The sequence below is a fragment of the Drosophila takahashii genome, chromosome 3R, assembly GCF_030179915.1.
Source record: "Drosophila takahashii strain IR98-3 E-12201 chromosome 3R, DtakHiC1v2, whole genome shotgun sequence".
In the NCBI taxonomy this organism is placed as follows: domain Eukaryota; kingdom Metazoa; phylum Arthropoda; class Insecta; order Diptera; family Drosophilidae; genus Drosophila; species Drosophila takahashii.
The window spans coordinates 24,382,261-24,404,405 of NC_091681.1; the positions used below are offsets into that span (position 1 = coordinate 24,382,261).

General features: G+C 36.4%; 3 protein-coding genes across 4 annotated transcripts; 2 read left to right on the forward strand and 1 right to left on the reverse strand.

Moving 5' to 3' along the window:
- Nucleotides 1-7,782: 7,782 nt before the first annotated feature.
- hemo (hemotin) lies at nt 7,783-8,069 on the forward strand. The gene has a single exon (XM_017157915.3). The coding sequence runs from the start codon at nt 7,803-7,805 to the stop codon at nt 8,067-8,069; it is 267 nt and encodes an 88-aa protein (XP_017013404.2). The 5' UTR covers nt 7,783-7,802.
- A 130-nt stretch (nt 8,070-8,199) lies between these two features.
- LOC108068391 (uncharacterized) lies at nt 8,200-8,679 on the forward strand. Its single transcript, XM_017157916.3, has one exon. It carries the CDS (start codon nt 8,200-8,202, stop codon nt 8,377-8,379), a length of 180 nt encoding a protein of 59 aa, XP_017013405.2. The 3' UTR covers nt 8,380-8,679.
- A 3,094-nt stretch (nt 8,680-11,773) lies between these two features.
- On the reverse strand, nt 11,774-13,115 carry LOC108068396 (uncharacterized). Of its 2 annotated transcripts, none has more exons than XM_017157922.3 (3): nt 12,971-13,115; nt 12,301-12,916; nt 11,774-11,945 (listed from the first exon to the last, which is right to left on the reverse strand). In XM_017157922.3, exons 1-3 carry the CDS (start codon nt 13,044-13,046, stop codon nt 11,786-11,788), a joined length of 852 nt encoding a protein of 283 aa, XP_017013411.2. In that variant the 5' UTR covers nt 13,047-13,115; the 3' UTR covers nt 11,774-11,785. The 2 variants fall into 2 exon arrangements, with proteins under 2 accessions (XP_017013411.2, XP_070073470.1); XM_070217369.1 differs by having other exon boundaries at nt 12,301-12,904; nt 12,971-13,099.
- Nucleotides 13,116-22,145: the final 9,030 nt, after the last annotated feature.

Below are 22,145 nucleotides of genomic sequence, written 5' to 3' on the forward strand. Positions count from 1 at the left end.
AAGTAAATAAAATAACTAAATCTATTTATTTCAGGGAAAAGTTCCTAAAATAATTAGAATTAGTATCAAGTTACCAATGCCACTAGAAAAAGGCTCTTTTAACATTTGCAAAAATTATTATTAAAAAATTATCTAAATATGTATTAGATCTAAGATGTGTGTATATTACAAAATCAAGTATACGACATGTTAAACGCACATTTTCCTTTTTAAGTGAAATTATCAGAATTATCAAAACTCTGGTCAAATATTTTTGTAAGTGCAGGTTCCTTGAGTTCCCTTCCCGGTTCCATTTCACCGCATCCCCAGTAGGCAAACCAATCCCTCGGTCTCCCTAGAATCCGAGGTCTTCATCCCCATCCACTTGCCACACTGCACTTGTCTGGCAAGTTTGACTTAAGTGCAGTTTTAACGCTGCTTTGTCCGTTCGGCAAGGGGCACGAAATACGGCTATGGATGCGACTGGGGATACGGAAGAGGGCAAGGGTGTAGGGTGTAGGGGGTGTACGGGGATATGGATACGGATCTGTTTGCCCGCTCTGTAAGCACTGCGAACGTGTTAACTGCAGGTGTTTGGCATTTGAGTTACGTGCGCACGCAACAAATGTGGAAAGTATTTCTAGGGGTTTGGGGCTCATGGGGTGGTAATTTTGGTTGGGGTTTGTCCGCCGAGGGATAATCCGACACAGCAATGCATATAATTAATTGTCAGCTGCTGGTTGCAGTACTACTTACATTCATCCCATTCAAAGTGGTGAAAAATCTGTGTGCGTCATAATCCATCATAACAGGGAATTACAATAATGCGGGGAATGAGCAATTTCTAGTGGGGAATATTTAGTCATATATTTTATTATTTTATATAATATATATATTACACCCAGTTACACATTAAGTGGATAAAAAACTGTATGATAGAATTGTATAATTATAATGTAAAAATAATTTCAGTTTATTATTTTTTATTTTCCTAATTCAACGCATTTTTTCTTGGCTTCGATTCAACTGATGTTTGATAGGATTTTATATTTATAATGTGAAAGTAATTTTAGTTTATTACTTTTAATTTTCCTAATAGAACGCATTTTATCTTGGCTTCCAAAAGAATTGTATATTTATAATGTGGAAATAATTTTAGTTTATTATTTTTTAATTTCCTGATAGAAACGCATTTTATCTTGGCTTCGATTCAACTGAAAGCCACTCTTTCTCAAATCGTCCGACATTAATTGCAATTCATTGCCGGTTATCAGGACCCTTCTTTGTTGGCCCCTTAAAAGCTGGACACCAGCCAATGGCTTTGAATGGAGGGCGAAGCTCATCCACATAATTGCCACAAGAATGAGCCCTTCAATGGCGAGTGGCAAGTGGCATGTAGCACTCACTTTTGGCGCCCCACCAAGTGTCAAACGTCCGACAGGGAAACACCAATTAAGGCGGAGGGATCATTGTTGTCCAACAGCCGAGTGATGGATTTGACCAGCAAACAAGGCGACCAACTGGCCGGTGGGAGGGTCTTCGTTATGAGGAACGTGCCGCTGCAACGCGTGGGTATCATAATGCAGCCGATGATGCACTGGCCTTCAGCAATCAGTGTTGTGCGACTGAAGTTAGGAAAGGCTTAATTAAGCCTTGAAAATGGCCAACAAGGAATTTTAATTATTTAAATAAATGTTTTTAAAAAATACATTTTGTGCCTGAATTTAGCTGTATTGTATTTACAAACTGAAACTTGTTAATGAACTAATAATTTCTTTGTTGTCAAAACATGTTATTAACATTTATCTTAACTTAACGAGCATCCAATTTTATCTGAAAATATCCCACTCGGCAACTCTGATGGCGATACGAGATCCAATTGCTGCGACTCTGGACCCTACTAAATGCAATCAGTTTGAGTGCTTTGATATATTGGCCAATGCCGCAAATGAAAGCGTGACTCGCACTGCTGAGGGAGCTTTTGGACTCAATAGTGGTGCCATGTGCCACTTGAATTTGCCTCATTTGGCAGCCGCACACGTCCTCGCACCACCAGCGTCTTGCCCTCCTCAGCCGATCCTCCCAAGGAATTTAATTTCAAGTCGGGGCCAGTTAAGAAATAGCCCGACGAATGTCATCAGCGTACACCAAGAAAATTTGATTTAAAAATATATTTTATTTTTAAATTTGATTTAAAAATATATTTTATTTTTAAATTAAATTTGAAAGTTCCCGCAAGTTAAGAAAGGTATTTAAGATATACCTAAAAGTATGCTACGAAATATTTTACGCCCGGTTTAAATACAAAATTATGTTAATATATTTGCATTGCATACTTTTGTGCACCTTTTTTAAACTTTAAGAGATTTGACCAAGAGTATCTTTTTTTCACACCCTAATTACAAACAAAGGCAGTAATTTAAGGCGGTTTTCCCCACCTTTTCTGTCTCACATAATTAAGAAAATCTATTTTTTTTTTGTGTAAGCCAAGCAGAACAAAACCAAAAGGACTTGAAGTTGGCCAACACCTGAGGTGCACTTATGGCCGTCTCATTGGCATTGAAATTGGTAGTGGCAGAGTGGCATTAGCATTCCTTACAGCCAACCAGTCGGCAGATAACAAAAACATGCACAACAATTGCCCCGAGACGGGAATGATGATGCCGATTCCGAATGTCGATGGGTGTGGGTGTACGAGTAAACCTATAAGGTGGTAAGATTGCACCCCAACCGCCATCGACATATGGCAGCTTGTTTGCGTCGTCGTGGATGGATTCAGCGATTTTATGGCAGGCACTTGCTGCCTGAATGTGCGGATATGCGGATGTGTGTGAGTGTGTGTGTGTGCCGGCAAATAAACACATTTTCAAGCTCAATGCCATTTGGGCCAAAGGCGAAAGGCAGCAGTGGCAGCAGCAACTACAACGCAGAGCGTCGAGAACAAAGCCAAACAGAAACAGCAACAGAAGCCGGCACAGAAATAGAAATGGAAAAGAACTGGCCGATTCTAGGTGAACGAAGGATGAGTGCACCAGCTACTCCTGGCCATGCACTCGGAGAAATCGGGAATCGGAGGACAAATTTCTTTATAAATTGGCTTCTACATTTCGTACACCCTAAAGATACCTTTAATTTTAATAATTTTTTTTTTCCTGTTCGACAGTACTTAATTAAGCCATTAGTTTCGACATTTAAATTCTTTATACTTTTTGAAGAAGATTTTAAAATCGGGATTTAAAAAAACACATAAAAGCCTTTAAATCTTTTAATTTATAAAATATGTCAAAGTTAAATTCAAATTATAAAATTAAATTATTATTATTTAAAAATTAATTTAAGTTTAAAGTGGTTTTACATCATTATTAAATGTAAAAATTTTACTTTGGTGTTTTAATTTTTTTTTTCCCTACGGCTTTGTTAACTTAACAATTAAATCAATATTTTACAAGCCCGTTTATGTATTTTCGCACAGTGTAGAGAGGTTGCTGCTTTTGCTCATGTCTGCCAACGGGCATATAATGAAGTTTCGCAATCTCGCTGCAGTCGTGTGGGTGTGAGTGAGTTTTCCAGCGTCTGTGTGGGCGGATGGAACTGAGTTTCCACCGTCGAAAGTGTGTTTGTGTGGCTGGGCGAGGAGCTCAAGTGTGATTACATGGGCCATGTTCGCTGGCATCGAGTGTTTGTGGCATAATATTATTGTTTTTGTGCTCGCGTGTGAAATCAAACTCGATGCAAGGCAATGCGATGCATTGGCAAAAGGATTAAAAGGATACGCCAGGAATAGGAGCAGAGACATGGAGACGGGACGACAGGAGGACTGGGGGACAGGAGGACCAAGGACCAAAGGACAAGAGCAGTGCACGTGCATGACGTTCGAGGATTGTTCGACCTCCATCGTGGCACCCACTCTGAAACTTTCCCATTTCCCCTCACTTCAGTCGAGTTCATAGTTATCTGCAGTTCGATCCGACAGCTTGTAAGTGTAAACAGATACATAAAACCCTGGGTTATTAACGCCAAAACCAGATCGACTTTCGGAAAACGCTGCAGATATAAGATATACCGATTGCTCCGGATTTGGTACGATTTCTGTTTAAATTTGTTTGAAAGAGATTTTAGAAACACCCGAATATAATTACATTTTAATACTTTTTTCAATTAATGACACATATTTACAAATATTCTATTAATATTATTACTATTTTGGAAATATACTTAAACAAAAATAAAGAACATATATTTGCAAACTACCTGATCCCGACCTTGTTGATTAGATTACAATTACTACGGCAGTCTCTAAGTTTTTAATTGATAGTTATTTCATTGAGTAGGGTATATTTTCTCCTCTAGATCTCTTAATCTTCTAATCCCTCATCCTGGGGATAATTTAGAGCTCACACTTCCTGAAGGTGCTGCTCTGCCAACGAAACCTAAACCATAACGAGTCTCATCATCACTGCCGGTTGTCGGCAGCTTCCGTTCAGCTTCCCAAAGGGCGGACCCAGCCACAAGGATACATATATCCTTTCTGTGGAGGGGGGACAGCTCCTGCAGACTCACTCGATGGCATCTGTTTTCAGCAGTTGCCGCCACAACACCCTGGAACAATAACAAAAACAAAAACAATAACAACCGAAAGAGCAACAAGGCTAACATCAAGGAACCGTACTACAGTTATTTGACTTTTAACTTTTATTGCTTTATGTAGTTTAGATAAACGTTTGCGGCATGCCATAAATATGCAGCATGTTGGGCCACAGCGAAGAAAACAGAAAACAGCGCCAACACAACAGCCAGCAAAAACTGGGGAGTGCCGAAGGGATCCCGGTCAAAGGAAAAACATCTATGGTCAGAAAGGTAAAAACACCTCGATGGGAAATACCCTTTCATATAAAACTACAGATAAAATTGAACAAGCATACATGGTTTTGGTCTAAATCATATACCAAAACAAAACACCATAATAATAAGTTTAATGTATTTCAAAAAGATTTTAAAGAAACAAGTTTCTTTAATGGGATTTAAATTGTTTATTTTTTATTTTGAAGTGAAAGGATATTTTGTATTTTTTTTCTAATCACAAATTGTTATGTTTTACAATGTCTTCTACTATAATATACTTACAAAAATGTAATCAAGGTACCGATTTTGGTAATCTAAGGTTTGACTTTAACTGAAGTAAAAGTACCCTTAAAAAAAGGGTAAAGACAACTCAACCGGAAAAAATATTGGTAAGTGGGATGTTGAAACCGAACTTGGTGCTTGTCTGCTGATGGCCTTCGATGATAGACAATCGGCAGACAGACAAATGGACAAATGGGGGGCAGACAGGGGCTAAACTATTTCTGATTTATGCTGTAAGTTACAATCAGCAACTTGCAACTGGGAACTTATGTACTTGCCACTTTTGCACTTGACTTTGTGGCCCGACATTGTCTTGCGGCAATTTGTCGGAGATCCCCAAACTCCTGCATCCCCATATGAGGGTTCAAGTTTATAGTTACTTTCTTTTTTTCCCTCGAAACTTTAAGCAGCGAAAGTTTTAATTAATTTCACACGCCCGAACTTAACTTGCGCATCTAATTACACGAGCAAGGTGTAAATAAGTGGGAGGTTTTGGTGGGTGTAGGGTTGACTGGTCGGGGGATAATGTGTCTGTGGCCAACCATCATTATCGCGAGTATCATAAAATGCTGAAAGCAAAAGGCAAACAAACAGCAGCTGCAGCCACAAAGTATTCAACACGTTCTCTCATACGATAAAACTGGGTTTGCGGTGGTAAATTGTCGTGGGGGGTTAGGAGGCGGAATTATCCAGCAAAAAGCAAACAGATATCGGTATTACATTTAATGCGGGCCTGAAATTACCAAGCTTAAACATTACAAGATTTTATCCAAATCTGATTACAGCATTTGTATTTGAATTTTTTTATCAATGACATTTTTTTGTTTGCTAATTTACTTCATATTATTTTATTTTTTAAAAAGATTTCCCTGCCCTTAATAAAATTATAATTTACAATTAATTCTGTTGTGATTTTTTTTTTATTATAAATATTCTTTATGATAAGCTTAAAGTAAGTCCTAAGATCTACTATTTCATGCGTTTTCTAAGTTTATTTTTATACTTCCACGATAAGTTTTTTCATCGTTTTAGTATTTTTTCTAAGATTTTCTTATGTCCTTCGACCTAAAATATATTAAATTTAACCCTTTTACTAATCATTTCAATCTAAAAAGTTTCTATCATGAATTCATTGTCATTACAGTCGCATTACAATCACCATCTTTATTAAATTGCTTGCGAATGTCCTGTGTTATATATGCATTTGAAAATCCGCTTAAATGGCAACCGAAACTAAACGAACTAAACCAAACCACGTACACCTCAAATCTACAAAGGCTTTCCCTCTCCTTTGATTCTGAAACACCTCCGACATAGAGTCAAACACCTGCGAAATTGAATGAGAAATATCCATTCCGTGTGCGTTGGCTGTATTTTCCTGTTTTGGGTGCCAGTGAGTTGTTACGTTTTACTCCCCAACTCCACGATTGTTTTCGAACCCCAAACATAGTTGGCAAAAACAATTTTATTTCAACGAAAGAATTTTAAGCAATACAAAAGGATTTTCAATGCATGAACTGCAACTTGATTCCTTTATTTTTGCCTTTTTAAAAAGTTTCAATTCGGTTGGCTTCGTAGGAAATATTTTTACTCACCTTTAAGTTATTTAAAATCCCAGAAGAAAATATATGGCAGTCTATCATTTCATATCCGTTTTTTATGGTATGAATTGGCAATGAATTACTATAATTTATTTCAACGCTTTCTTTAATTTTTTTCGGCATTTTTATAAAAAACAGAAAAAATCACATGCACTTTTCTGCGGTGAAATTTTAAATTAAAAGCAAACTTTACTCATAAGTCTGGAGGAGTAGGAAGTGCTGCATATGAGATGTTGTTGTGATTTCGCATATATCTATTTTTGTGCTGGTTGTTTTTGGTTTTTACTCCATCATAAAGCATCAAATGTCAGGAGCAGTCAACAACAACGCACAATTTCAAAGTTTGAATTGAGTTGCGTCTGGACGCCGCGTTCCACTTGGAGTTGTATGTATGTATATATATTTATATGTTTGTCTACCAGTTTTTTTCTGCTATAGTCCCCAGTTTCTGTAAACCCCTGGGATCGTCATCAGCGGAATGAGACGAAGAAAACAATAATGAGATGGGAATTTAGCGCCCTTACATGATTCATTCAAGCTCTCTCTCTTATCTTCAAACTTAAGCATGTGGAGAATTAATATAGAACAAATAAATGCACCAGAAAATCAAAGTGCCCTTACATTAAATACGTTTATTTTATAATTTTCGGAGACGAATTTATCTTATTTAGCTTAAGGGTGTGACCTTAAGAAAAAATGTGTTATATTAATATATCTTGTTTATATTTATTAATTATTAGTGTTTAGAAATAAGATAATGATGTGCTACAACAAAAAAAAGAAACATTTGTTTTTACACAAAAAAAATCACACAGAAAACATTTAAAAATTCAAATACAAAATAGTTAAATAAATAAATATAAAATATATATAGATATATTAATTTTGAATGCTTTTCACATGTCCTAATTTAAATATTAATATTTAATTTTTGCAAAGCTTTAATAATTCTAATATTTCATATGACAAAGTTTTTAAAAATGTTTTTTCTTAGTGCAATTGAGATAAACAAATCGCCGTTTGAGCGCGAAATACATACATTTTTTGGCTCCTATTTAGTTTTATTTCTCCGCTCGTGCATTGAGCGTCGTTTACGACATGGACTGGTCAGATCTTTTCGAACTAGTAAAGAACTCAGAAATCAATCTCTTCCTGCTGATACCCTTTGGAGTTGCGATTTCGATGGCGTTCGTGTGCTTTTGTTATCACTGTCATCAGTGTACTCGCGATCGTCGAATAGCTCGGTACGAAGAGCAGAAACTTCTTTTGGATCTCCCTTTGAGTCGGTTGTCGATCACTCCCGGATGCTCGATAGTTGCCAGCACTAAACTAACCCACAGCCGAAATAGCGCGGACAACTATTAAAATTTAATTGTTTTACAAGGTGATTGAAATACATTTTTCTGAAAATATTTCTTAAATTCTGCAAAGCAGATAAAGCGATTAAGTGATAAACTAAAGTAGAATTTCTTTACATTTTAGGCAGTGCTTTACGATGACTGATAGCCAAATTCATTTGTCCTACTTTATCTGCGGACCGGTCTTTATACTAATGGTATTTATATATTTTTACTACTGGTATCTAAATGTCCGCGAGTGTCGAAGATCCCGGGGGCGTGAGCTGCCGCCTTCTTCACTTGACGATATCTCTGAGGAACGACTGGAAGTCTATTGACAAAGCGCTTGGATTCGAGTTAATGTGAATCACTGCACAGTGGAAAATAATAACATGATAGCTTTATTTAAGCATTTAAAAATTACGGGTACAAAAAACATTGTTAATAGTTATTGTATTTTTAAAAAGTGTTCTGTTATCACCTTAAAATAAATATAAAGAAAATTCCGGATAAATTTAGCATTAGAAAACGTCACGTAAAGATTTATTATCTTTGATTTAAATGTGGATTCTGTGCATGGAATTCATTTTTATTGCTTTTTATTATTCCTAATCTTTAACAAAGGGTGATAAATTATTTAAAATTAGGATGTTATAAGTAAAAATCAAAATATTTGGTAAGTAAATTTATACATATGCATTTTAATTAAATAAATAAAATAAATATAAAAAAATCTTAAACATAAAACTGTATTATTTATTATTTATTTCATTTTTACGTCTTTTTTAATATTTTATTGACGCAAAAGTTGAAGAACAAATACAAATAGTATTGAATGTGATAGTGACTAGTCAGTGGATTAATGTCGCCTTGTTTACAAAATCTGTTATGAATCATTTATTCTGTATCTCCAATACGAGTAATTTTATTTGTCTCCATTTGTATCGCTTCCATAAAATAGGTTGGATGTTATGTAGCCCAGGGCCCAGTAGTAAAATCTTTGATGAGCTCATGCAAGTACGAAGTACCTTTAAGGTGAAAACGTGATGTCGGTGGGTGTATGTTTGGCTAAGAATATCCAGGTGGTGTTGTTGGTTGCTTACGACGGGTCATAAATTTAGCCAAAAACTTGGCTATGCATCTTCGCTGACGTTTCCTTTCACGACCTGCAAAATTTAGAGCTGCACGGCGGTTTTGATGGCCCTCAATGGCAGCATGAGATGTGGTAATAAATGACGTTTTCATTCGCATCCCGGCAACGAACTTGTCCCAGGTAATAAGGAAAATTAAATTAACTGAAAGTATAAAAGGATGTAAAAGCGAAAATAGAATATTTAGACTTTGTCATCTCAATTTATAAAAAATATTAAAAATTATTTTTAGCTATGTATAAACATAAAACAAAGAAATATGTTTATATTGTTGAGCTTGCGAATTTCATAGAGATGTAGATGACGAAGAGTTGTGGATATTGTTTACTCAGCAATTGACTGTAATATTTATACATTGTAGCTTCCTTCATTCGGTTGTCTTTGCTCTTAATTGTACTTATCCATTTCAGTTCTTTGAAATTGTTCCCCACTGACATTTCTTTGAATTAGCCTTAACTCAAGCTAAAATGAATTAGCCTAATCATTTTCCAAAAACTTATTTGGCACAAATTCCCCCAAAATGGACGAACTGAATGCAAATCCAATTGAATTAGTCAACTTTATTTGCTCAACATTTTGGGTAAGTTTTAAGCAATAGATAGATAGATAGTCGTGCATATATATTCTTTATTATGGGACCCATTCGGCTGCTGTCTCCCTTCTAGCCAAATTGAAACGCTAAAATAATTTACGGCTCAACTGACCAGCTTCGGCTGCTCCTTCGGATCCTGCAGCAGTGTCCTGCCATCTCCTTGATGGCTGGCACGTTAAATGCCATCGAAATGCTCCCAGTTGGAAAATTAGTTTAAAAATACGTTCGTTCGGCAAAGGATGCCTCGGATCCTGTGGCTTCTTCTCATCTTTATACACTATCTGAGAAGGTATTATAAACTTTTTTATAAAATCAAAATAGAATCGTTGAAAACCCGAAAAGTAATTATTATTAATTTATCAAATTTTATTGCATATAAAATGAAGATAATTATTTTTTGCAGTTTAATTTAATTTTTTTTCAATAATAGGTAATATTTGTCAAGCTATTAAGTATGAATTTGTATAGTAGTTAATACTAACACAGAAAGGGTATTTCAAATGTCTCATATCCTGTTAGTCCTTTCTATATTTTTCTTGTGCAGCAGCACGCGACTTGCGTTCATGGTGGCGTAAAAATTCACTTAGTTCAACTTCTCGCCCACCCCTTTTATTTTAGCCAAGTTAACCGGAGGAAAAGCGACAAAAAAAGAAAACGAGGACTAAGAAAATTCGGAAGACTGTTGCCCAATAAAATGCTCATGTTTTACAATTTTATTAGGTGACGCGAGCTCATCAAATATTTAAATAAAACGATACATTTGGCGCTCCTTTTTCATTGTTCGCCTTCGTTTAAGTAATTGCGTTTTAGTGGACACATGTTTTACATTGAGAAATATTTAAAGGGGGGCGAGGGTCCTTAAATCATTTCCTGTTTATCTGGCGACCATAAATTAAGGCATTAGCCGTGGTCCTTCCTTCGAATTGCATCGAACTGTTTGCATTTCGACCGTGGCACTTGGCCATGCAGCTGCTGCCGCCAAATGTGGGATTTACACTGCGGCCGGGGTTAACCGCAATCGAAGTCGTCTCCTTAAAGAGATAAAGGCCCCCTCCAATTATCCTCCTCAATCATGATCATTAATTGCCCAGAAGAAGTGTGCGTCTACCCAAAGTTTAGGCGGGAATTCGTACATTTTAAAGCCAGCTAAAATAAAACAGAAAGTATTTTGCAAAGGTTGTACACTTTAACATTTTGTATAATATTAAAAAAATATTTAAAATAAATCATTTCAAATTGTATAACAAAAAATAAAGTTTGAAAAATATACAATGTATTTGGAGATAAAAGCTTAGCTTAGGCATTTCGAATTGAGAAAAATCCTAATGGAAAATATATTTTAATTAAACATAAATTTCTCCCGGTGTTTCCTCACTTTTTTTGTTCTCAGTGCACTTTTATTGGCATTGTTTGATTTAGTCGCCGAACGAAGCACTTTGGCACTTGGAACTTTTGAGTATTGGGCCAATTGACGAGGCGGCGGATGGAGATACTCCTCGGGAAAATGTTTTGGCTGGCCAAAGAAACGCTTCTCGTCCTGAAAACCACCACCTTCCCCTTACCACCCCGAAACGCCTTGCCGCACTTTGTTTGCTAATGAGCCAATTTAGTTGCATTGAACGCAATTGCATAGGCTGCGTGCGAGTGTGTGTGTTTGTGTCTTTGAGAGTGTGTGCCTTTGGTCTGGGCAGCGATACTTGAAACTTGGCCAATACGTTTGGCCCAAATGCCGCTTCGAGGCTGAAGCTGAGGTGCCTTGCTTTGAAATGTTAAGTAGGTATGCGTTCATCAGGAAATGGCTGCTTTAAATGTGGCTAAAAGAACATTCTTGGGTAAAAGGTGTTACAAAAGTAGGCTTTAAATATTAAAGTGTACAAAAAGTGAATAATAATTGAGTACTTTTATAGTGCATTCACAACTAGAAGAAATCATAAAATAAAACCGGGTTTTTATTGTTATTTTTAACAGGTTTTTTTTTTTTTTAAGTAAAAAAGTTCAAAGTTAGAACCTCTTATGCATAATCCTCATCAGGTATTTCCGGCAGGCGTCCATCGAATGGCGATTCAGGTAACATATCTGGCTAAAATACTTGCCGCACTGTCCACACTGATGTTGCCACTCGTGATGGCCCATTGTGCGCTGATGTGAACGTAGATTGGAACTGAGAATAGCAACGGTTAATAAATATTAACTTTAAAAGGTAGACAAGAAATGACTATAATTCTAACTTTAAATTATAGAGTCCAATCAGTTTCTATGGCTAAAAACTAATTTTCTTAAATAAGAAAAATGTAAACTAAGAATTAAATTTTTTTTCAACAAAACAAATATAAATAAACCAATAAAAAAAATTAGTAATGAAGTAAGATAAAATAATTGAATTTTTTCTATACTATAACGTTGTATCCAGATTTTTTAAAGAAATAATTAATAAATTTCTATTGAGCAATAATAAATCTTGGCTGTCTTGTTTGAAATTTTTTTTTAACAGAGGAAATAATATTAAATATACCCACCGATCGGCGAAGGGCTTCTGGCAACTTTTTTCCGGGCACGCGAAGGGTCTTTCACCGGTGTGGGTCCTCATGTGGGCGACTAGCATCCAGGTGTGATCGAATTTCTTCGCACAATGGCTGCATTCGAATTGCTCACCCTGCCGCTTGAAATGCCTTTTTTCCGGCTGTTTTCTAGGTTGGGTTGGTGGTGGTTGCACAATATCTGGTGGTTCCGAGGCTATGGCCAAAAATGTCCTTTTTCGAATTAATTTAGAGCGAGCCTTTGTGGGTTCGGCTAGGACCGTAATGATGCCTACTTTAATATCTTTTTTTGTTTTGGGCATTTGTTCTAGACTTTGACCAGGCATTTTCAGTTCCCAGATAATATGACTGACCAAGAAGCTTTCGGAAATCGGTTGAGTACTCATCAATTGGATGCCAAATCGCTCTTCCATTTCCCGTCTGTCTACAATTGATATATCATCGCCACAACGCCAGTCGCTGCTGGGTTCCCTACTACCATAAAGATAGGTTAACTTTGGGTTGGTTTTAGGCTCGGATCTTGTGTTAGTCCTGATATTATTAGTGGTTTTTGGTCTGGGCATCGGTGGCATGTTAGGAATGGCTTGAAAAAATGCTGCGAAATGTTAAGATGTTAATATTAAAATGTTTTATTACTTAGATATTTTACCTTCGTAACGTTTGTAAAACCGTTCTTGTTTGCCATTATAGCGATCCGATAAAAAGCTGCGAAAAATGTTAGGCATTATTGCTAAATACACCTCACAACCGAGCGCCGTTGAAATTCCTTGATTTTACAGGCTCTGAAAAGTCAGTCAGCTATAGACCAGCCTGCTCTGATTTCAATCGATGGTGCCTACTCGATTGGAAATTACACTTTAAGTCTTGGATTTAAGGAGGCATTAACATTGGCACTGGGAACATTTAGTTAGTGCAAATATTTTAGAGAAAAAATTCTTGCATGGGATATTATATTTATAAAACCAAATGGTTTAGAATGGAAATGGTATACAAATTCCATCTCATTGCCCTACATTTTCCAATCAAGGAATCAATAAACTGTAAGGTTTAAAACCAAGTTATTGTCCTTAATAAATATTGTTTATTTTGAAAATGTATCAAATATATAATTAAAGAGTGTTTTAAATTAATAAAAATGTTTTTATAAGATTGAATACTTCTATAATTCACCTTTGGATGTTGAAAGTTTATACGTTTACGTTAAGTGTGAAACATTCAAGCCACATTCTATTTCTGAGTGTAGTTCAGCTTAAATTTCTATCTAAGAAGATGTTAATCCAGTGGTATTGACCACCGTACACGAAGTAAGCAGGCAGCTTTAAAAGACCTGGCCATCAGTCAATGCCTTTCTTCATCGGGAAATTCAAGACGGAGCACTTAAACAATTTTCTTGTTAAAATTTTTGCACACGAATCCGGGACGGAACTCCTCTTCAACAAAAAAGAGAGAGAGAGAGGTAAAGAGGGCGTGAAAGAGAGGAGGCTAGTAGCCGGGCAATAAACAAGGCACGAATGTGTTGAGCAATAAAATTAGTTGGCTTGGCTGTGAACGTTTCTGTGAGTGTGTGTTTGCTTAAGACATGCAAAGACGTTTTGCAATTTGCCTGTAATCCTGTTGTGCAAAAAGCACCCGAAACCACCCACACAGCCTTGGACTCGCTTTAAGGACTATTCCGTTTGCAGCTCCTTCAGTAAGCACTTAAGTCCCTCCTCTATTGTGCGGGAACTTTTCAATTGTTCGACAGTTCGCTGCGTTTATTTATTTGCATTTTTTATTTGCCGTTTTTGAGTGTGTTTTGTAATAAAAGCCGGAAGAGAAAACATTTATGGCACCCCCATCCAAAAGCCGCCTTTTCCCCCTTCCAATTCCGATTTCGACAACGACTTATTCCAACAGCTTTATTGCATTTATTTGGCACTTTATTACCGCCAGCTCGTTGTTCGGCTGTTAAATGGCCAAAAAGACCACAAAATATTGGGCCAGCAATTTACTTGGGTCATTTCGAAGTGCTTCAATCTCGACGACAGTGCGTTTCACGGCTGCAGACTAATTAAATAAATTCTGTTAATTAAATTAAGATATTTTCATGAGAAATAGTAAAGTGATGTTATATAAAAACAAATTTTTATCGATATTTTAATATGATTAAAGTTGTATTTTGTTGATAGACAGATAAATATTTAGTTAAAATACAAATTATTTATATTTTTAGTCAAATCCTCATATAAGTGTTCCTTTTTATAGCAATTTTCTCCACAAGTCCTCGTTGCTTATGAAACGCACTGCATCAATCATCAGCAACAATAAGGGAGACAACAATCAAAGGAAAATTGTTTCCAGCTGAACATTAATTCGTTTCGACAACAGCAAATTTGCTGTTCATTTCTCTGTCTCCATAAATAGTTCATATCTGTGGACCAAACAAATGACATTTTTCATAAACTTATATTTGCAGTGGCAAATGTGTTTCGGGGTGGGTGTTTTGGGCGTTGGGTGTTATGTATCTTCGTGTTTTGCTCCAACGACAAAATCGCATAAATGCTTTCGACTGCCAAACAAAAGACTGGCATAAAGCAGGACTCCAATGCCATTGAAAAGGAGTTGTTGCTACTCCTCTCTGTTTATTTGTGTATGTCAGTCGGACTATTAAAAATCTATTTCAAGTACTCACACAAGCATCGAAATTGCGTTTGTCTGCCGAGCTCTTTATGGCAGTTGGATAGCATTTTATTGCATTCTCTTGGACAGCCACTAAAGCTAGTAATACCCCCGTACTAGTGTACTAGTGACTCTAGTCGACTGTCGAATTAAATATGCACGTACGACAAATGAGATTTCCGTTTTTTTCTCCACTCCTGCTTTATTATCCAAGCCTCTGCGAATTTTTAATTTACTTCTGTTGTCAGTTGAGAGTTGTCAACAATGCTTCGCCAATTAGAACCCAACTTGTAACCTAATTATGTTATTAAGAACTGCGCTTAGTAGACGCATATTTTTGTAGCATTTGTATAAGTTATTCTTTCTGAAACATACAAACACTTTTATACCCGTTACTAGTGGAGTAAAAAGGTAAATTGTATTTTGACCCTAAAAATTGCAGCGCAGGTTCGCTTGCAAATACTGAATTTTCCGCAAGATGGCGCCACTTTCAAGCGACTGCATGATTTGCTGCTTGCAAAATTCTTGTTTATACATTGTTTTATACTTTACATCTTTCATAATTACACATTGGGATTAAACATTTTTTTTGTTAACTCAAATGCTCTTTAAATTTAGTTTAGGCCCTTTGGAGACAATATTGGTCTCTATCATATTTATTAGCTCTGCAACTCTGCTTGTGCTTTAGTGTCGCAGCCACGTCGCAATCATCAATATTAGAATTGCTTCTTTAACTTTAATCCAAGGCACGTAAAAGTGTCTTGCCAGCTACTTTTATTGGTGGTATCCCAGAAGGCCGACGAAGGCTGAGATTGCATTGCAAATTTTGTCATCAACATATAAATGAAGCGTCATGGCTGGCTGTCAATCCTCAAATTCCGGAAAAGCCGAAAAACGAGTCACGGCAGGATTTGGGCTCCTTTGTGTAAGGACACGAATCAAACGAATCACATTTTGCAATTTTGACCAATTTAAAATGTAATTATTTTTGTTTTGCCTCTTTGCTGGCACCCGGATAAGAATATGGATTTCGTTGCCATTTGCATTTCGCATTTGCCACCGAGTTTTTCCTTGAGAAAAGCTGTCATAAATAAATGCTGTGGTGAATTTACAAAAAACATTTCTGTCATCATCTAATATGCAACAAATCCTGAGCAAATAAAAATTCATAATTTAATCAAATACTCGTTTTTCAAGCTGCGACAATCGCCTTCAGGCATTTGGCAATTAAATTTGCATGCCGCAAAGTGTGTGATTCTGTGTGTGTGCTGCCTAAAAAAGTGTCAAATCCCGTTCTACTTGTCCAGTTATTTACTAAGGAAAAACACAATTGTTTGTAGCATTTGCGGTGTGACCAATGCCACAGCACCATCTATTTCGGCATTTCCATCCTTCCCATTTTATTCTATTCCCTGGCCCACCTAAGGCTACAGCATAAACAAACTGCGACATGGGCAAATAGGACTTTATTTCCGTGTGTTTGGGAAAATTTGTTAATTTGTTCAAAAGTTTGCATTGCATTTGGCCAGTCCGGTGGACTACGTGTCCGGCATAACAATGGAAAAAGAATGAATTGTGGGAAATGGGATGGAGGTTTTTGGGTTTTGAAAATTTGGGGAACCTGTTGGAATTGTCGTCAGTCTAACGATTCTGAAATTGCCCCTGATGAGCCTAAAAATGGGCATACAGTTGGCAGCTATTAGTATATTTCAAAACATTATAACATATTCTAAGTAATATCAAAAAAATAATTTGCTTTTCCAATAATATCTATAATACGCATAATATGAAATAGAATCAAACTCACTTAAAATCATTAGAAATCACATAAAAAGGTGTCTAAAAGTATGCAACAATGAATTTCTAATCCTGTAGTCCTGTGATTTAATCAGAATCATATATTTTCTAATCCCCACATATTTTGTAAAAGCTTCTTAAAAAGTTAGATTAAAATTTAGAATACCCATGAAAAATTACATCCTAAGAGCTTTCATTTCCAAAAGTACGCCATCAACCTTAATAAGTGACCACTGTAAATCCATTGAAATTGATTAGAGGATCCGGACCATGCCAACGTCTGCCCACAGATGCTTCGTGTTTGTTTAGTTTATAAATTAAATTTAAGCTGCAAACAAGCAAATTTGCCAAACACGTATCTCATTTATGGGTCTATTACTTGGCCAGAAGTGTGGCCAAGTGTCGAGGCGGCAAATTTGTGGAACGGAACTGTGCCCATAAATAAAATATGGTATTCGAGCAACGAAACTGGACTCGCTATCTCTGCGGTTAGTCCATAAAATGGCCAGTTCGTCCGGAGTTCGTAGATTTTTGCCAGCCATTGTCACATGACAAATGCTTGTTGCTTCTGTTCTGTTGCGAAACCGAAACTCCTTTTTGCAATTGTTATTATTGTTGGCATTGTACTTTCGGCTATTCAACGATCCATTTGTATGCTGGCCATGTTTGTTGGCCATGGCGATAAGTCATAGCTGGCACGTTCCAAATTTATTTGTTCAAGTTTGTTTGCTTAGCTCGTCGGCACCAGCTGCGAGGACCTGTGGCCAAGGATATATGCCCCGAGTGCCCCGGGCAATTGCATTAATCGCTTGATAATTTACACAGCAATAATAATGTTTACCAATGGCAAATAAATATATTTATTGAATTAACCAGAAAAACTGGCACACAAGGCACCACTTATCGCTGGCAAAATTTATGTTTTACAAATTGCTGCGAAAAAAATACGTAAATTGCGTTGATTTCACTGACCAACAAGAGATGTCTGCAAATATGAATTAATTGAGATCTTATCTTAGGAATTATGTTATGATTTGTGCGTCCTTTTAATTATAATAATTCAATGGAGGACATTTATTTATTATTGGGATAATTTTGGGATTACACTGTATAAAAATGTAATTGCCCACGATAATAAAAACTGTTCCTTACAACTTAATAAACAAAAAAACACAACTTCATCTATTGCTTAAAATAATTACAATCCCAAAATTGATAATAATTAAATAAAAGTATATAAGCTGTGTTAGAATTTAAATTTATTTTTCTTTTAATTATAATAAATTCTTAAATTACTGTCCTTCTATCTCCTTCATTTTCAAGTTAGCTTGTGCATAAAAAATTCCCTGCATGCGTTTGATTGTGTGTGGCTGTTTATTGCATTGCCCACAGTAAAGAAAACATGCGCTGTATATGCAAATTTAATTTGCAGTCACACACAGAAAAAAGCGCACACACGCACACACATATGCAGAGCCTAGGTCATAGTCACAATCGTAGCATACTTTTCAGAGCCGCAGGGCATTAAAAAAATGGAGGCTAGCCGCTTTTGCCAACTTTTTCCCGTCTCGTTCTCCACATTTATTTATATGAAAATAATCACACATGCAAATTAATAATTTCATTTTGCTTTGCAGCCGCCACAGATGAAGGGGGGAATTTTCCTCGTTCTATTGTCCCGACTGCAAAAATAAACTTACGGCACCCAAATCAAAAATTTAGACCATAAATAAAATCGCACGAGTAAAACGTGGGCCAAAGCCCCCGGTCTTTTCGCCGTAGAGAGAATGGGAAGGCTTATATAACAATAAATAGAATTGTGTTTTGGGCAAATCTGTTGCACATTTGTTTTTGCTTATCGGAGCGAATAATTTATGGGCTGGCATAAAAATCCGCATTTCGTTTTTGGGCTTAGTGGCTGGCTGAACGACGATTGTCGGGCGATTTATCAATTTGCCACTTTAAAGCTGTTTGGCCGGCATTTATTTTGTTTGCATTGTAGTTTTTAAACAGCAATAATAACTGTTAATTTACATGCCGCAAGTGTCAACAGGCCGCTAGCCATTTCCAATTACGAGGTCTCGATTTTTTATGTTTTTTCCATTATTTCATACGCATGCTTTTTTTACGTACTACAAGCTCTCTTTTTTCGTGTTCATCGGTTTCATGTTTTTCATGGCCACAAAGTACTTCATAAAATGCATTGGCATGCAAATTATGTTAAGCTCGTGAATTTATAATTTAATGAAGACACTTTATAGCCATAATTGGCCCCCGCTCGTCCACCACCCGGTAAAAAAAACCTGCGCTCTCCCAGTTCTCGCGTAATATTGTTCTTAATTAAATAAATGCGATCCAGCGATTGTGTTCATTGCGGTGATTGTATACATTTTTTTACATTATTGCAGGCGACTTTTTTGCCGAATGCATAATTTAATTGCACATTATTCGCTTTAAAAAAGTATTCGTTGTTGGCAAAGATGCATCGAGAGGTCCTTTTATCTGCCTTGTTGCTTTTGATATCCAGCTTCGAGGATTAAGTCGCATCCGAAATCCGGCAGAAAGGTGAACGAGGAGTGGAGCAGTCAAGGCAGTCGGTTTGCCAGCGCTTCTTCAATTTATGAAAAAGTTTACACGTAGTTTGTTTCTATGAATTTTACACGTTCTTAAGGTACTAAGGAAGTTTTCAAGGTTTATGCGGCAGTGAACATAATACAAATATTATTTATTTTTGTATATTTTCTTTACATAGATAAATATTTGAATATTATATTCCGTAAATAAATATGTAGTATTGACATCATTAATTTTGTTGGCTCTGTAAACCTAAAAAGTTATTAAAGATAATATTAAATGGCTATGCTCCTTTAACTCTAATATTTTTTTAAACCATTTCAGTATTTTGTAAATTATCCTAGTTCTCGGGTAAAATTAAATTTATATTTTCGGACATTTCGTTAAATGTCGCGCATAAACGCCTCCAAAGTATTTTCCACCATACTTCATTCTTGCGTGTGTTTCAATTAACTTTTTGCCGTGACTCCAAAAGATGAGACGAGTGAAATGAAAATGAAAATGAGAAAGCAGCTGAGGCTTCGCCTTGTATGATAAGCAGCTTCTTCGCTTGTTTGAACATAAAAATGCAGCGCTTAACATAAATTACGCATCCTGGCAGGTGAAAGGCGTGTGTTCGTGTTCGGTTGTTCAGGTGCGAGGCAAGTTAATTGTTAAGTGTTTGCCGACTTGTAGTTTCGTGCAGTGTAGTTGCAGCTCCGGGATTAGCAGGCAAACTTTGGCCATCGCTTTTTATGCGGAGGTGGAGGATATCGCTTCACAAAGTTGCTTTAGCCGAGGAAATTTCCGCAATTTATGTGGCAAGCTTGCCGCGAAAAGACCCAAAAAAGCAGCGCTGGAGACTGTAAATTATAATTGCATATTTTCATATTTTACAATTGACGGCGTCATCCTTGCTGCGGCTGCTCCGATATTATAATGAGAAATTAAATGTCCGCACTTTTTGCTAAGCATTTAAATTCACAAAAACTTTCTAAAGGAAACTATTCACCAGGCAGCCAAAAAAGGAAAATTCTCTTTGTCTTTGAGGTGGTGAACTTAAGCTTTGGCATGTCGCTATATCATTTAACTTTTTTAGAAAATTCATACGCATTACTATATAAAAAACGCTATTTTTCGATTGTTTTGTTTCTGACTTTTCTAAAATTTTTATTTTTATAATATTGATTGTGAGCAAAAAATTTTTTGAAAAACCTTTGAAATTACCTTTAATCTTTTTTTTAGTTTAAATTGCAGAAGAAACTTCATCTAAAACCTGTTCATTGGCTTAGAATTTTCTCCGACTTGAGTGGCTTAAAAAAAGTGAATACGAGGCCGGTGGAATGAGGGGTTTTCCCAATTTTCTTTGGCCAGCTCAGAGCGGGAATGGAAAAACTTTCCAGTCACCTCAGTGCACACACATTTTTATAAACATCTAATTGGCAGGAGGGAAAAAGAGTGTGACAGTCGACGAGTGGCAGGAAAAAAGGATTCCATTCGCCCGAGGGCCTCTGAATGCCTGACTATTGTTGAAATTCACATCGCAGCGTGGCCAGGTCTCGTTTTCCTGCGGAAATTATTTCACACTTGAAACCATTTTCATGAAATTAGTTTTTCTTTGGCATTGTCAAGGTGGAAATCTCAATGGGCCCAAGGGAAAATGCAAGAAAAGCGTGAAACTCGGGCACGTCGCAGCCAAATGAAGTTGCATATAGATTGGCCAACTCGTGATTTAATTCAAATACAATTCGCCAGCCGATTAATATTTTATGATTTCGGGCACGATTTTCTATTTCAGCTGCGGTTCAGAATTAGTTCAAGCTGACTTTTTTCCCATTTTTTTAAATTACACTCAGAAAATTAGTTCTTTTTTCTTTTAATTCTTAGAATTCAGCTAAGAGAATATTCCTTTTTTTAGTTTTATTTTAAATTAAAGTATAATTATTACATTTACAGTTTTAGTATTCACCCAGATCATTCAGGTCCTAACTCTTTTATTTTAAGATCGTCTTTTTTATTAATTAAAAATGTATGTATTAATTTTATAGTTGCGTTCTTATTAAAGAAATTTTATACTTTTAGTGTAGTGATTTTTTCTCGGTCTGCATTCAATTTCTACAATTTTGTAGGCCCAAGCCTGGGGCTATTAGTCTACTAGTAGTAGACATGAATTTGAATTTCCTAAACACCTTCCCCTTTCTTGACGTCGCTTTAAACTATTGGCCTAGGAAGTGAAAGGATTTTTCAAAGATAAATATTATTTTGGAGGACTTTGGCATTTGTCTGGATCCTCGAGACGAGGACTTGGCACTCAAATAGCAATTTGAATAAATTAATTTTGGTACCACTGTCGCATCATTAAATGAAGTAGCTGTGGCCTGCTGCCCATTAAAACTCCACCAACCGAGTTAAGAATCATGTTTAACAGGCCAGCCGCTGTTCTTTGTCTTTCGTGGAAAGCTGCATGGATTAATTTTCCATTTCGGCAGGAACTAATCCTGTAAACTGTTCCGTCTGCCCGCCGTCTAGGTCCTTTTTGAAGTAACGAAGAACTTTTTCGTTGGCAATTGTTAAACGCAATTGAATTTATAAGCGGGGCATAATTAAAATTAAACAGCCGCTGCCGAAGAAGAAAGTTTTTGCAAGTGTTGCACTTCCTTTTCCGAAATTCGCTTTTGAGTGGCTTGTAAGAGTGCTTTCTATAAGGAAGTGGATTGTCCTGGCGATAATTTCAGCTAGCCACTTAAAGCCACCAAATTCCGGACTAATACAAAATTATTTAAACTTAATTTAATCGCGATAACCAGTTCAAATTA